General features: G+C 45.5%; 1 protein-coding gene across 7 annotated transcripts in view; it reads left to right on the top strand.

The window, feature by feature from the left end:
• prom1b (prominin 1 b) overlaps positions 1-14,897 on the top strand; it is a 28,715-nt gene that overhangs the window by 3,748 nt on the left and 10,070 nt on the right. For 3 of the 7 annotated variants that reach the window (XM_061770474.1, XM_061770470.1, XM_061770475.1), the window contains exons 2-23: positions 5,350-5,411; positions 5,516-5,542; positions 5,623-5,828; positions 6,875-6,995; positions 7,064-7,127; positions 7,201-7,290; positions 7,718-7,741; positions 7,879-8,096; positions 8,176-8,250; positions 8,813-8,876; positions 9,562-9,570; positions 9,664-9,823; positions 9,983-10,135; positions 11,127-11,250; positions 11,886-11,989; positions 12,066-12,150; positions 12,237-12,383; positions 12,984-13,055; positions 13,887-13,979; positions 14,092-14,109; positions 14,247-14,300; positions 14,747-14,827. In XM_061770474.1, coding sequence (XP_061626458.1) covers positions 5,350-5,411; positions 5,516-5,542; positions 5,623-5,828; positions 6,875-6,995; positions 7,064-7,127; positions 7,201-7,290; positions 7,718-7,741; positions 7,879-8,096; positions 8,176-8,250; positions 8,813-8,876; positions 9,562-9,570; positions 9,664-9,823; positions 9,983-10,135; positions 11,127-11,250; positions 11,886-11,989; positions 12,066-12,150; positions 12,237-12,383; positions 12,984-13,055; positions 13,887-13,979; positions 14,092-14,109; positions 14,247-14,300; positions 14,747-14,827 — 2,051 coding nt within the window. The remainder of the gene's footprint in view (positions 1-5,349; positions 5,412-5,515; positions 5,543-5,622; positions 5,829-6,874; positions 6,996-7,063; positions 7,128-7,200; positions 7,291-7,717; positions 7,742-7,878; positions 8,097-8,175; positions 8,251-8,812; positions 8,877-9,561; positions 9,571-9,663; positions 9,824-9,982; positions 10,136-11,126; positions 11,251-11,885; positions 11,990-12,065; positions 12,151-12,236; positions 12,384-12,983; positions 13,056-13,886; positions 13,980-14,091; positions 14,110-14,246; positions 14,301-14,746; positions 14,828-14,897) is intronic. The other 4 variants (XM_061770471.1, XM_061770476.1, XM_061770472.1 and 1 more) reach the window with 3 other exon arrangements.

Below are 14,897 nucleotides of genomic sequence, written 5' to 3'. Positions count from 1 at the left end.
AACCGTCCTCACTTCACAACATGCCGCTGTTTGGTAGACGGTGAAGAATTCTTCAAGAAATAGATCAAGCTGTTTATTGCCACTTCCTGTTGAAGTTTACTGTCAAACGAAACAAAGACAATTACACGTATATTTACCCAAAAGTCTGCAAGCGTAATGCCAAGATACAATTTCAAAAGGCTATAGGCAGGCTAACACAACTAGCATCGCTATTGTGGCAGGTTTAACCCTTTAAGCGATGGCTATCTGAACACAAATGATGGAGCAAGCAACACATATTGCCAGACAACATTACAATACTTCCAGGCATACATTCTTTATCCTCTGCAAAAACGACGACTAATACTGCAGCTTACTTTGTGTTTACATGTATAATTGTGCCCCCTGGTTGCTAAGGAGCTCACAGCACAAGGAGCCGCACAATGAATGCGGGAATTCTTGATGCACAAACTGTTTAATTCTTTACATTCACTTGAATTATGTTATTATAGAGTGCTGTACAAACACAACACAAACATAAACATCTTTGTTTTTCAGACGGATGAATTGCATTTTCATTCATTTCAAAGGGGAAAGATGAGTTGCGATACGAGTGTTTTTAATTACGAGTATCAAGGCGCCACTGCATTCTGTGTAAAAGCCCGTCATATCACCCCTCCCTTCAAATCCATGCGAAGGTTCGGTTTGCAGTGAAAACGCTTTTTGGCCTCTTTCGCTTGTGTGTGGAATCTTACGCCACTAATAAACACACACACACACGATAGATTAGGGGATTAGCATGCACAGAGCTAATGCTAACCTGCTGAAACTGCGACCAGTGCAGATGGCATTGTCAAACACACGAATACACACTTGTGCGAAAGTGGGTCACACTTGTTGTTTTGTCTGTTTAACTTCATGACTGTGATTGGTTGTAGACACGTGCGGCGCAGAGGGGAAGTGCTTTGCAACGTCAACGCCAAAGATTTTTGCATTACATATATATATATATGTTTTTTTTTAGGTGGCACGGTGGACGACTGGTTAGAGCGTCCGCCTCACAGTTCTGAGGACCCGGGTTCAATCCCCGGCCCCGCCTGTGTGGAGTTTGCGTGTTCTCCCCGTGCCTGGCTGGCTTTTCTCCGGGCACTCCGCTTTCCTCCCACATCCCAAAAACATGCGTGGCAGTTTGATTGAAGACTCTAAATTGCCCGTAGGTGTGAATGTGAGTGCGGATGGTTGTTTGCTTCTATGTGCCCTGCGATTGGCTGGCGACCGGTTCAGCGTGTACCCCGCCTCTCGCCCGAAGACAGCTGGGATGGGCCCCGGCACGCCCGCGACCCGCGTGAGGAGAAGCGCGACAGAAAATGGATGGATAGATAGATTATTCATGTTCAATATACTCTGTTATATGAATGCATCGAAATAAAGAGCCCATATATACTGTACATGTTTCATAATTCTAATATAAAGTCAATATGTTTTAGAAGAAAAAACAATGTAAGACTATTAAATGTAAGAAATACAAAATAAAACTGACATTGTTTTATATTACATTTTAGAAGACCTACAACAAAATGTGTAAAAAAAAAAAAAAAAAAAAAAGTTTTCATTATTGTATTTTCACAGAAAACATAAAAACTTTAATCAATTATTGGACAAAAATAATTTTCTTGAGGAAAATAATGACAAGTGGTGTCACTCTGCTGCTGTAATAACTTCCGCAACGTTTGCACAGGGGATGGGCGACTACAATTCCTCGATCGACAAAAGCGAACATTTGCAATCAATTGATTATTTATTTCAATATTCATTTTCATTGGATCGCAGAATGTCAACTATGAGTTAACGTTCTGAATTTGTTGGCTACTTTAGTCGGTAAGATGAGGTGGATCTGAGGTCACGAAGATTCCACGCTGGCTCGAAAAAGGTCTGCTCGACATCTCTGCTTAATCTGCGAGAGCGGGTCAGCGCAGAGGATTGTGCCAGACTAGATTTACTTGTCACCGGAAGACGCAAGGGGGCTTTGGTTTATTTATTTTTTGCTTTAATCAGTAGAGACCTGTTGCTTTGCTGCATCGCACAACATTTGGCAGGAACACGAAGTCAGACAGGAAAGGGTTTAGACATGCTGTTGTATAAATTTGCACAGGTTCATCCACTGAACGACCAACATCTTATTTATGACAGTTTTATTGAAAATTTTGTTTCATTTTCAGCTGGGCTCCCTGATTCTTTATATTTATAAAACATATGAAGTTCATTTTTTTTTTTTTACACTTCATTTGTGATTAAAAATAAAAATGGCCATTTTTATTTCAAGTTTCGTTAGATTTTTCACACTCACTCACCCACCCACCTCCTTAGGCCTCATACTTTTATATTACATATTATGACCAAAATAGTTTTCAAATGTATGAAATTCATTAAAATGTACAATTAATAAATTCTTAAAATTGTAAACAAACTTTTTAAGAAAAAAATGTCAAATGAATGAATGAGTTTTTCATAATGAATGACATGACATCATTTGAATTTCAATGCTGTTGAATTGTTCACTTGTGTAATCGCGACGCTTGTTTTCCTTCGGTGTGGTGTATCTTCCCCCTCCTACTGGGTCACTGAACTAAGCTGTCGAAGCTTAGCTGCCCTCTGCAGCTAATGCTAAATAAGAAGCTGTGAAGACAAAAAACCAAAACCGAAACCAGGTGATGCCAATGCGACTGACTTGCGATGCCTCTGCGGACTTCTCATCCTCCCAAATTCCTGCGAATTGCATGTTTAAAACAGGAGTCGTAGATTTTGGTGTGAGCAGCCGTTTGGAGGGTGAATTCCATGAAAAAAGGGGGCCTGGAAAGTGACACAAAATTACCCCCTAAGACCAGTTTTACAGATGAACCCGAAACAGGGTCTATCATAACACGATGCGTGAAAACGTCTCGATGACCCCAAGAGGAAGGAAGGCCCGTTTGAACCCACGACCTTCGGACTGTGAGGCGGCTATGCTAACCGTTCGTCCGCCGCGCCGCCTGCGATGTTCTGCCTTCGCCGTCTCATGTCTGCGGGGCAGAACGTCAAACGCTCGTTTTGAGAAATTGAAAAGCGCAGCAAGCGTAAAACGTAGAAACCTAAATTGTTGCCGAGGCAGCACTGCACACGACAACCACAATAATGAGTGTATTTATAAATGAATACACTGTCGATCAAACACTGTCATTGTGGAATTTTTGGGTGGATGTCACGGTGTAAAAATGAAGTGACCAGGGAGTGTTGAGAAGAGCGCATGCGTGTTTACCTGCTGAGTCGCAGCGCAGGTAAGCGTTAACCTTTGATGACCTCCATAAACATGGTAACAGCGCCGTCGTTCTTTTTTCCTCTTATAGTCTAACATTCATCCATCCATCCATCCATCCATGTTGTATAGTGGTTGTCTTCGTTAGGGTGGTAGGTGAGCTGCAAAGCGTTCCCGGCTAGCTTGCCAGCCAGACGCAGGGCGCGTATTGACAAACAAGCATTAATACAGTAACATCCGTGAAGGACCGTATTTTCACGACCGTAAGGCGCTCCGTATTCAAAGGCGCAGTCTCAGTTTCTGTATTGAACACATGCACAAGGCGCACCGCATTATTGGGCGCGGGCCTGGTAAAACATACGCTAGCTTAAAACATGTGCTAGCATGCATGCATGCACGCTAAAACAATGTCTTTAAAAAAGGCAGCGGGAGCAAAACTGAGTTCGGTTGTACTCTATTAAAGTATTTAACAATGTACTCGTGTTATTTTTGGATCCATCCTCCTCCACAAATCCATCAAAGTCCTCTTCTTCTGTATCCGAAATGAAAAGCTGGGCAAGTTCTCCATCCAACACGCCGGGTTCCCTCTCGTCATTGTCGGAGTCAGTCTCGTTGCCGTGCGGCTCCTCAGAAACGATGCCCGCTTTTTCCGGAAGCTCGAACGACAGTGCGGCCCGAGCATCCGCAATCCATTCGCAAATTGTGGCGTAAAGCTGTGTTCGCCATCTGTCATCCATGGCTCCCACGCCGCTCGCAGCTTCACTTTGAGCGAGCGCCCTGTTTCCACCGATGTCCGGCGGTCGGAGTCTCCCGGAATGACGGCAAAGCTCCGAGTTATTGCACTCAGTGGAACGGTGACTCTAGAGACGCTTCTCCCGGCTGTTCTTTGCTCATGAATCCATTGCTCGGGCCACCTCGCCTTGTTTCCGCCGAAACTCAGCTTCGTCTTCTTGACTTGGCGAAGCTCGTTTTTACACATTTTGGAACTCGGTGCACACACAAAGCGGGCCCCGTCCATTTTGGAGAAAATGTAAATGTATGTGGTATTTTGTCTTCATTGAACCTAACATGCGTGTTTTTGGGGTGTGGGAGGAAGCCAGAGTATCCAGAGAAAAACCCACACAAGCACTGGGAGAATGTGCAGATTGGAACCAAGAATCTTGCCACTGTGAGGCAGATGTGCTAACCGCTATAACATCAACATCATACTTGACATCAAATGTTTATATATTATCAAACTTGACAAGTGAAATGAAAGTCTTCAAATTCAAAAAGGTTAGTCGTTGAGATACTTGCATGTTTGTCACAGTTTGTGGGTCGCGTTCAGTTATGACACATTTCTCACTTGTCGCTAGGTAAACTTCGTGGAGCAAGTTCAATTGTGCCCCGAAGTCCGACACATTTTCCACTCGTTGCTGGGCAGAATTCACACATTTTTTCTCGAGTTGCTAGGCAGAATTGATGAATTCACATTCAATTGTGCCCCCAAGTCCAGCACGTTTTTCATTTGTTGCTCAGCAAAATTTGTGGGGCACAATCAATTGCATCGCCAGTTCCAAAATGTTTTCCACTTGTTGCCTTCGTGGGAGAATTTGCGGCGTATGTTCAATTGTGCCCCCACGGATGGCACATTTGTTCGACAGATTTTATGGGCCGCGTTCAGTTGTTCTCCCACGTCCGGCACTTGTTGCTCAACAGAATTCACGGGGTTTTGAACTCGTTGCTGGGCAGAACTTGTGGCGTATGTTCAATTGTGCCCCAAAGTCCAACACGTTTTCCCACTTTTTTGCTGGGCAGAGTTCTTATGGTGCATTCAATTGTGCCCCAAAATGACATACGCCAGTCATGCTCATTATACTGTTCCCTGGGTAACTTGGGGCGAGCAAGATTCTTCCGCACCTAGCATAAAATGGGCAGGGAAGTCATATCGACACACTAAAGATTCTGAAACTATTTTTTGAAAAAAAGAATCAGTACTCTAATAGCATCTAATAGAAAATATGAAGTGGAAAGAAAATGGCAGTGCCATTTGGTGGATACGTTGATGCGCTGCCAATTCAAAAATCCTTTGTTTTCAGATCTGCTTGTTAAAGTCATTCAGCAAAATATGGGAGGAATCAAACTTGAAGAATGGAGAAAGGTTTGTCCTCGCTTTCCTTTTTGTATCGCTATGCGAGATCATATCACCGTTCAACAATTGCACTCGCTTTTTTCCCTCCGAATCACACGAAACGCACGATGCAGCCAGACAACGTTGTCCTCCTGCTCGAGGTAAGCCCCTCCTCATCGCATCCAACCTCATTTTTTGACAAGGGAGACCGATGGGTGTTTTCTCTCCGCCTGCTTCACAGGGATTCTACTACGAGCTGGGCTTCCTGGTCTGCGCGACCGTCGGCCTCTTGTTCGTGGTCCTGGTCCCCGTGTTGGGCATGTGCTTCTGCGTTTGTCGTTGCTGCGAGAATTGCGGAGGAGAGATGCACCAGAGACAGAGGAAGAACACCGACTGCCGACGAGGCTTCTTCACAGCCACGCTCGTCGTCACCACCGTTTTCATTATGTGAGGAACCCAAAACCTTTTGAGCCAGCTAACGCAGAGCAATGTGCCCTAGATCAAAAAAACAAAAAACAAAACAAAACAAAAAAGAGCTATATTTATCCTAGTCATGTCATGATTGGCTTGGCTTGTTGCCAGGCACAATTCATAGGGCGCAATTATAAGTGCCCCATTACATGTTGCCAGGCTCTATTACTATACTTCTCGGACGCTCGTTGCTAGGCAGCATTCGCAGAGCTCAATTACAATTGCCCCAGCACCTGTTGTAAGGCAAATTTCGTAAGGCTCGATTTGAAGTGCCCGACCGCCTGTTGCTCGTCAGCGTTCATAAGACTCCGTTATGACTACCCCTCCGCTTGTTACCAGGCAGAGTTCATAAGGCTCGAGTAGAACTTCCCAGTCACCCGTTGCGGAGTTCATAGGGCTCAATTGTAATTGTCCGGCCACTTGTTGCTGGCCAGAATTCAAAGGGCGCAATTGTTACTGCCCCTTCAAGTGTTGCCAGGTACCAGGTAGGATTCACAACACCCGACCGACTATAACTCCCGTTCCACTTGTTGCCTGGCACAATTTGCAGAGCTCAATTGTAACTGTCCCACTACTTGTTCCTAGGCAGTGTCCACCGGGCGAAATCTTAACTGCCTCGCGAACACTTGTTGCCAGGCAGAGTTCATAGGGCTCTGTCATAATTATAGCTTTGATGCTTGTTGCTAGGCAGAATTCATAAGGCATAGGTTTTTATTGTCAGGCAGAATTTGTAGGGCGCAATTCTAAGTTTCTGTCACTTGTTGCCGGGGCACAATCATGACTGCCCAGATGCTAGTTGCCAGGGAAAATTCATGGGGCTCAATCATAACTGCCCCACCAACTGTTGCAATGAAATTCCCTTTCGCATTTAAGTAGCATTAGTAGGGTTACCCAGCTCATTTGGAGAAGCGGGGTGACAGCCATGACTTAATTGAACATCTTTGCGTTTGTCGTCGTTATCTTTTTTCCTTTCAATAAATAAATCAATGAATCAAAGCGTGCGTGTACCATGTCTGTGTCAGTGCGGGGGTGGTCGCGGCCTACGCGGCAAACCACAACATGAGCTCCCACATCAAGAGCACTCGGCGGTTCATTAACACCAACATCAGAGACTTGAAGACGTTCGCCAATAACACGCCTGCGGTAAGCGCCCGTTCCCTCCCTTGTACACTCCAATTGCCGCGCAAACACTTTTTGTCACCCTCTTGCAGCAAATCGACTACATGACAGCACAATACACAACAGCCAAGAATCAAGTCCTGTCCGAACTTGACAGTAAGTGTGTTCGCCGCGCTGTTTATCGAAGGCCCCGCGAGCCTCCCTTTTCACCGCACACTTGTCGTAACAGACATCGGCCCTTTGCTGGGTGGGAGGATTCACGGTCAGCTGGAGAAGGAGGTCGTTCCCTCCCTGGACACGGCCCTGCGTATGGCGGGAGGTAACGTGGCTTCCTCTGAGCGATGTTGTGCAGCGTATACGTATACGCGAGTGCGGCGCAAAACAATCGGATTTGCTGCCAGCTCATTTCAGCCCATCTGACATTTAGTCGGATACGATACTTACTTTTTACATCGTGATTCGACTGATATGATAATATACGACGCGTTCCAGAGCAACGTGTTAGGCTCCAATGCCATTCGATCTGATAGGATGCAATTCTAGAACTCTCCAAGAACGTTCTATTCAGCTAATGATACGATGCGATCGGGTACCAGTTTGAGAACCCCTGCTTTATTCTGTAAACGTGAACATGTAATACGGCTGGTGTTGCAGAAATGATCATCTTCCTGTTTTGATCTCTTAAAACAAATAATTGTCCTCTTTTTTTTTTTTCTCCCCCACCTCACATGTTCTTTCTTCTAAAGTTAAAGTAGAGAATGCAATCAAAGGTAACCAGCAATGTTCTGGAATTGTGTTTGTGACAAAAAGTGTCAGTGGAAGTGTTTGTGTGTCCGGTGTTCTCAATGTCACATTTGTGCTCCTTGTGGTTGTTTTGGGGGGGTTGAAATGTTCTTCTGATTTGCAGCCATGCGTGAGACCAAGGAGGCCCTGGAGAACGTCAGCTCTTCACTGCAGGTTCTCCAAGAAGGCACAAATAGGCTGAAGGACAGCCTGTCCACAGAGCGAGCGTCGCTGTCCAACACGTTGTCGGACCCGGCCTGCACCAACGGTGCCGTGTCGCCAAGCTGCAACGCCGTTCGGTCCGCCCTCTTCCAGCTGGGTATCGATGCTGACTTCTCAAAGGTGTCCCCGGAGCGACGCTTCGAAATAAATGAGCGCGGGGTCAATACGTTGGATAAATACGTTTATTGTCTTTTTGCAGCTCCCAGATGTGGACTACGCCTTGGAGAATGTCCACACGGTCCTGAAGACAGACCTCAGCGACATTATACAGAGGGTGTGTCGTTAATCTCCGAGACAATTTGGTCTTGGGTTTTGTGGCCATTGAACGTTTGAATTGCGGCCGCCTCCCTGTTTTGAGTTTATGGATGCGCATATAGACGACGAGTTCCAAGTTTTCCGTGAACCAGTAAAGACGATTTTGAGTCTTTGCTACACCCAGCGTGCGTGTTATTTTCAACATCCAATACAGTTTTCAGTCTTCAATGAACCCAACGTGAGTTTATGTAAAACCTAGACGAAGACTAAATAGTTTCCAGTCCACCTCATGCAACTATTTTTGAAAAATCAAATACTTACAATCTCTCATGAATTGAATGAAAACATGATCGTCCCAATATGTATAGTCCAACAAATCTTCCATTTTCTGGATGCATCAAAGACAATTTGGTCGCAAATGAACATTTTCATAAACTTTCGTGTAATCTGTGAACCAAACGTATCATCAAAGACGATTTTGAGGTTTTTCAGACAAATGTAAAGACCGTTTAGTGTTCAGTCAACTTTTATGACCCGAGTTTTTGTTTCTCCCGTTTTTTTTTTCTCCCCTCCACATTCAGGGCTACTCGTCCTTCAACGACACGCCGAGGCTGGTCAAAGAACAAACCAAAAACATTGTAGCAGGTACGCAAATGTGTGCGTGTGTGTCCACAGTTTACATTCCTGACCCGCTCACAATTGTGGAAAATGGCCCCTATTAGACTACAGAGAGCACATCAAAACATTTTGAAATTGTCATACCTCTCTCACAGGCTTTAAGCACATTTGAACCTCATTCAAACTCACTTTTGCTTTCGCGCCTGTTCTCACTCTGTCGCTCGTGTAGTTCAACATTGTATATTGAAAAAGCAAATTGCTCAACCAAACCGTGTACTTTCATATCATGAGAGTCGTCTAGCCTGATGCTCACATATAATGTGGCACGCCGTCGATAGACTAAGGAAAATGAGCATCGATACCGCAGTGATTGTAAACCTTCAAACAACTGCTGCATGAACACACACACACACATGGCAAAATAGAATACAACACAATTACTCACAAGCATTTACGTAGTCTCTCCGCTTTGCGGCAACAACAAATAGGACTGGAGTTTAGTTGGAGACCTTCTCTGTCGCGTCTTCTTGCTGTGAATTGCACCGCACCGCACCGCACCGCACCGCACCTCCATCCAGGGGTGTTACAAACCCACGGAAATCTGCGCTAAAGTGTGTGTTCGCTGTAACACTATGACCCTTTGTCACGTTTCACACACGTTTGCCTTCTCTTCTCTCCATTTCCTTCATCATTGGGGATGACCACACCGCAGCGTTACCTCGTGAGTGTTCCTCATGAAACTTCCTCAAAGAAAGCAAATGACTTGCTGTTTTGCGTGCGTGTTCACCGGTTGTCTGTTATTGTGCGTGTTTAGGGGTGAAAGGAATGCTGGATAAAATCGGCTCCGAGATCAACACCTTTGCCAAGATGTTTCCGGTGGAGGCGTCGCTCGCCAACTTCACCCTATTCCTCAGCCAGGGGCAGAAAAACATCGAGTCCTACTATGCCCAGATCGACCAGATGGACTTCTACAGGTTTGTTTTGAACAGAGATATGAGGACGTTTTGACTTCGGAGAGGTGTGCCTCAATCCGCCTTTCGCCCCAATCTGAGCTGGGCTCCGCTCCGGCTATCCGTTCACGCGAACGTTTGCCCGTCCCTGCCCGCTATAGTGCATTTCAACTGTTTCTGCAGGTGGATCGGCTGCGTGGCGGTACTGTGCACGGTGGTCCTCATCCTGTCCTTCAACCTCCTGGGGCTGCTGTGCGGTACGTGCGGCTACGACAAGCAGGCCACGCCGACCGCCCGCGGCTGCCTGTCCAACACTGGCGGGAACCTGCTGATGGCGTACGGATGAGAAAAATGCAAATGCCTCGTATTCTGGGTTGTGGTTTCACCTGAGATGTTGTACAAGGCTCGTTGTGTTGCCATAACTGCTTACAGTTTTCCCACAAACATCCCAAACTGCGCTTGGGCTGTTTGCGGCGCTGACATAGCTGCGCACAGGACTCCGTTTACGCTCCGCTACTGCATCTTCAATCTGAGGCCGAACGATGGAGTCGCCGCGCGGTGTGGCGTGCCGCTGCGCTTACTCATTTTGCACTTACCCAAGATGAAGAAAAAGTTGATGATCTCCACAGTTGTTTAGTTCCTTTCCGTAAATGGTATACATCAGTGGCGCCCGTCCTCGTTTCCGCTACGGGCCGGTTCGTGCAAGTACATGCGGACTGGCGAGCGTCGGTCGGCGGGCGGGACTTGCCCGATCTTGGCCGGTGGCAACTGAGTTTCCCGATCGGAAGCTTATCGGGGGTCGGGAGCGGGGGGCAATGGAGCGTCCTAATCGGAAGCTAATCATTGATAGGAGGACCTTAGCAACTCAAACATAATAGACAACCAGGAAAACGTCTAACGTCATCTGTGACTGCAGTATAAAACCCCCAAAGACAGGCGAGCTGCGTTAACTTGACAATTTAGTCCAATTGCAGGTCAAACATGAACCAAGCTTCATGTCGATTATGCGCTCAATTCCGAATGCCGTGCGAAGACGGATTTGGAAGCGTTAGCAAAACTGTTAGTACGGGTACTGAGCGCAAAGTGGCTAATGTGCGAATATATGTTGTGATTTAGCAAGACCGGATATCACATGACTTGGAACCTGCTTAACCCGAGTAGTGACTTGCCTCGACGAGCTCGACATTTAGCGGGGACTTGACTTGCTTGTTGGAAATTTGAATCTGGGGACTTGCGATGCATTACTTAGATGCACACACAGTATGTGACTTTGCAATCCGAGGCTACGCAAAAATGAGGATTTCTTGTCCCTTTGGGTCTTCGAAAGCGGGGTGGGCTTCTCCTTCGTCTTCGCCTGGGCGCTGATGGCCATCGTCACCGCGCTGTTCGTGGTCGGCGGCAATGTGGAGAAGATGCTGTGTGAGCCGCTGGCCAACCGCCAGCTGTTCCAGGTACAGGCCGCAAACGCTTGCCGTCTTTGCGCCTCGGCGTTCAATCGTTAACACGGCGAGAGTCGATCAACGTAATGTACGTTATTTGCATGCTTGGTCGGTTTTGTTTGTCTGTTAGTTAACTAGTCAGTCAGGGACAGTCTGTTTCAAGGCACGCTGATTGAACGGAATCCAGAAGTTAGGCGTCCGTCCCCAGTGAGCTGCGGGCACGGCTACGAAGAAGGAGCGTATCTTTTTGTATTCTGTGATCTCTATGACATACCTATTGCGCAATATATGTAGTCGAATCCACATTTGGAAGGCCATCAATAATAAAGTGAGCGAGTCAGTTGTCGATCCGTGCTTCAATTAACCAAATGTCCATTTTTCGTAAAGAGTATTCAGTAAAGTAAAGTTTTTCAGTCAATTATTGAAGGAGTCAATTTTGGAAAGAAATAATCAGGGTCAAATTGTTGCTATAGTAATGCCCTTTTTTTGTGAATGACAATGTACAATGTGATGGGTCTGTCTGTTTGCCGTCTTTACATTTGTTGTCGTAAATGACTAAAATAAGAGTAGACGGCCATAGAAAAGAATAGAGAAATCTGGCCAAACAAAATGCTTGACTGTCATTAAGCATGAAGGTATGTATTTAGATCATAGACACGCCTTTCCTCGTCCATCCGGCCAAGAAGAACTTCCTTCCTGGGATGCTGTTTCAGAACCCCAACATCGACTTAACGCTGGGAAGCATGTACAGGTAAAGAAACGGAAGACATTTCTAACCGTATCGAGCTGCCATTTTGATGTCGGGTTTTGTTTTTTTTGGGAAAAAGGGAGTGCTACGATAACAGCGGCCTGTATCATGCCCTGCAGCTCGAGACCATGTTCAACATCAACTCCTTCCTCAACAGGACGCTGGCAAGTGTTCCGGGCAATATGCGACTCGCTCACGAGAAGTGTTCTCAAAATGTAATTGTCCGTTACGTGTGTACGTGTGTCATTAGTACAACAAGGACCTGGCCAAAGTATTTGAGAGTGTGCAGGTGGACCTGCAGGACATCACGCTGCTGGAGCACACGGGCAGAGACAACCTCATCGACTTTGCCAACGCGGGCATCGGGATCATCGACTACGAAGCGTACCTGGCTGAGGTGGCGAGGCATTTATGTCTCCGGTGCACACTCGCATTATTGATTGACTCCAAGGTTAGAGGTTACGGTTGATTAGTCAGTTAGTTGAAGAAACGGTACATGAGGGTCAGGGATTGGTGAGTCAATCAGTTCCTTAGTGAGTCACTCAGTCGGTTGCTTAGCCGGTCCGTCGATTAGTCGGCGACTTCATAAGTTTCTAAGTCAACCCGTCAGTCGATCAGTGAGTTTGTTAGTTTCTAACGAGACGGTATCAACCAGCTACGGGACTATATTTGGGGGTCGCTGATTGCGTAACTTGATAAATATAATCCAAATTGTTCGATACAGAGGTCACGGTTCAGTATGCGCTGTATCGAACGCTTCTAGACAGATACAGCGCGTGTATTGTTGCACCCCTGTTACATACTTATCTACCTACTGCAGAGTCGGTTGATTCGCTAGTTAATCACTTTGTAAGGGAATCTGTCAGCTCGTCTATTCGACTACATTTTTCACCTTGGCTCGAGCCGGTCTGCTGTTTTTCTGGTCACAAATAAAAAGATCAACACTTCGACCAATGAAATCAAGAAAATAACTTGACACATGGTTTGTATTTTCAAGGTGAATAAGGGAGTCACACTTGTGGACCTCCTGACCTTCTCTACTGACCTGGAGGGCCAGGCTGACCGACTTGTGAGTCGACACAGGGACTGCACTTTTCGTTTGCGAGCGTTCATTCGTGCTTTCGTGGTAGAATTCAGTCAAGCATCATCACAGAGGATGAAAACACAATAAAGCTATGTACAGCCGTAGTAGTACATATTTGTAATCGCGTATCCCTTTTTCTTTGAAGGTGCATAAACCTGAAGAACGGTATCGGGCAGCCGCAGGGCAATGGAGCGATATCGTAATTATCGTGACAGGCCGACAAGTGACGCCGATGGAAAATGTGTCACTAAGCCTGTTTATGTTGAAAATAGATGCACTGCTTTGAAGCATCCATCCATCCATCCATCCATTTTGTGAGCCGCTTCTCCTCACACGGGTTACGGGAGTATCATCGGGCAGGAGGCGGGCCGTTCTTTGAAGCAGAATAGCAATGAAGAGGAAGAGGAAGAGGAAGAGTTCAAACATTTCGCCATTCAATTGATCAGTGACTTAGGGGCTTACGATGTCGTGTGATGTATCGTTGCGAAGGAGTGGTTGTCTCATTTGATGACGCAACTTCTGGTTTAGTTGGCGCCGATGTTTTCCCATTGACTCTCATTAAATGTTTGACATGCGCAGTCAGTCCTCGTGAAATACAAAAGATATTGCCAAGGGTTCCAGTAGTTTAGCTAGCGCTACTGTTGAAAATGAATAGGATTTGGCTCAGGGCTCTTTAGCTTGATAACGACTAGCTTCCATTAGTGGTCAATGTATCGTACCTTTTTTTTTTGGGTCAGCTCCTCCAAACATGTGGCGGCGTTACCGTGGCTCCCGGATGTTTGACTTTCCTTTGTATTTATGTGCGTGTGTTTGCAGCCACGCGGCGCCCTGGAGAATGCGCTGAAAGGTCACGCCAGCAGCATCCGACAGATTCACAGAGAACTGGTGGTCCCCATGGAGCAAGCCATGGTACAGTCCATGCAACATGCACCCATACAACACACGCATATGTATGTATTATTCTTATAGACAGAACGCTACACTTTCCACTTCCTCTCTCTCCTCTCATCCACTGTGGCAGAAATATGTCCGTGCCAGGGTAAGCCGCTGTTGTGGCAGTGGTTGTTGTGTTTTTGTTGTAGCATCGCCATGGTGATTTGGCGTGTGGCCTGTGGACTTGTTCATATTGATGAACTAGTTGTTGCATTTGTGTAACCGTGCTGTGTCATTGTGCAGAGCACCATGAGTCAAAGTATAAAGCAGCTGCAGAAAACCTCCAGCGACCTGCCGGTGAGACATGACCAGAAATGATTTCGTTATTTAAACTCCATTTGATTTTCATTTACATTTTGACATTTTTCTTTACACTTACGTTTAGTTTTTTTGGTCTTGTCTTGAATGTATTTAAATATAAATGAGTTTTTTTGTATACATTTTATTTTTCTTTATTTACATTCTTTTTTGCATACTATTTTAAATTAATATTTCATTTCTTTTATATTGAATTATACTTACTGTAATATTAACAATTATAATTTATTGAACATGATATTTTGATTGTACTTATTTACATTTCATATCAATGTTTTATTGTACATGTTATTTATTACTTTTTTTAAATTGCTACTTTATTTTCTGCATTTCATTTCCATTTGATTTTATTTCTTGACATGTTGTTTTCATTTTGACACACTCGGTTACTTTTTGGAAAGCTTTTTCTTTTGAATGTTCTTCAGGTGAAGGTGACCAACATCCTGAGCGCCATTGACGCAGCGGAGTACCTCATCAGTAACAACGCCTCACACGTGGTGAACCAGGTACACAAACTTTGTCCGCACAGGAATTTCATATCATGTGTATGATATTTCAAAAACACTTCAAACGCCT

The sequence above is a fragment of the Phyllopteryx taeniolatus genome, chromosome 4, assembly GCF_024500385.1.
Source record: "Phyllopteryx taeniolatus isolate TA_2022b chromosome 4, UOR_Ptae_1.2, whole genome shotgun sequence".
NCBI classification, from domain to species: Eukaryota; Metazoa; Chordata; class Actinopteri; order Syngnathiformes; family Syngnathidae; genus Phyllopteryx; species Phyllopteryx taeniolatus.
Note: the sequence above shows the minus strand (reverse complement) of the source record. Positions and strands in the feature narration are given on the sequence as shown.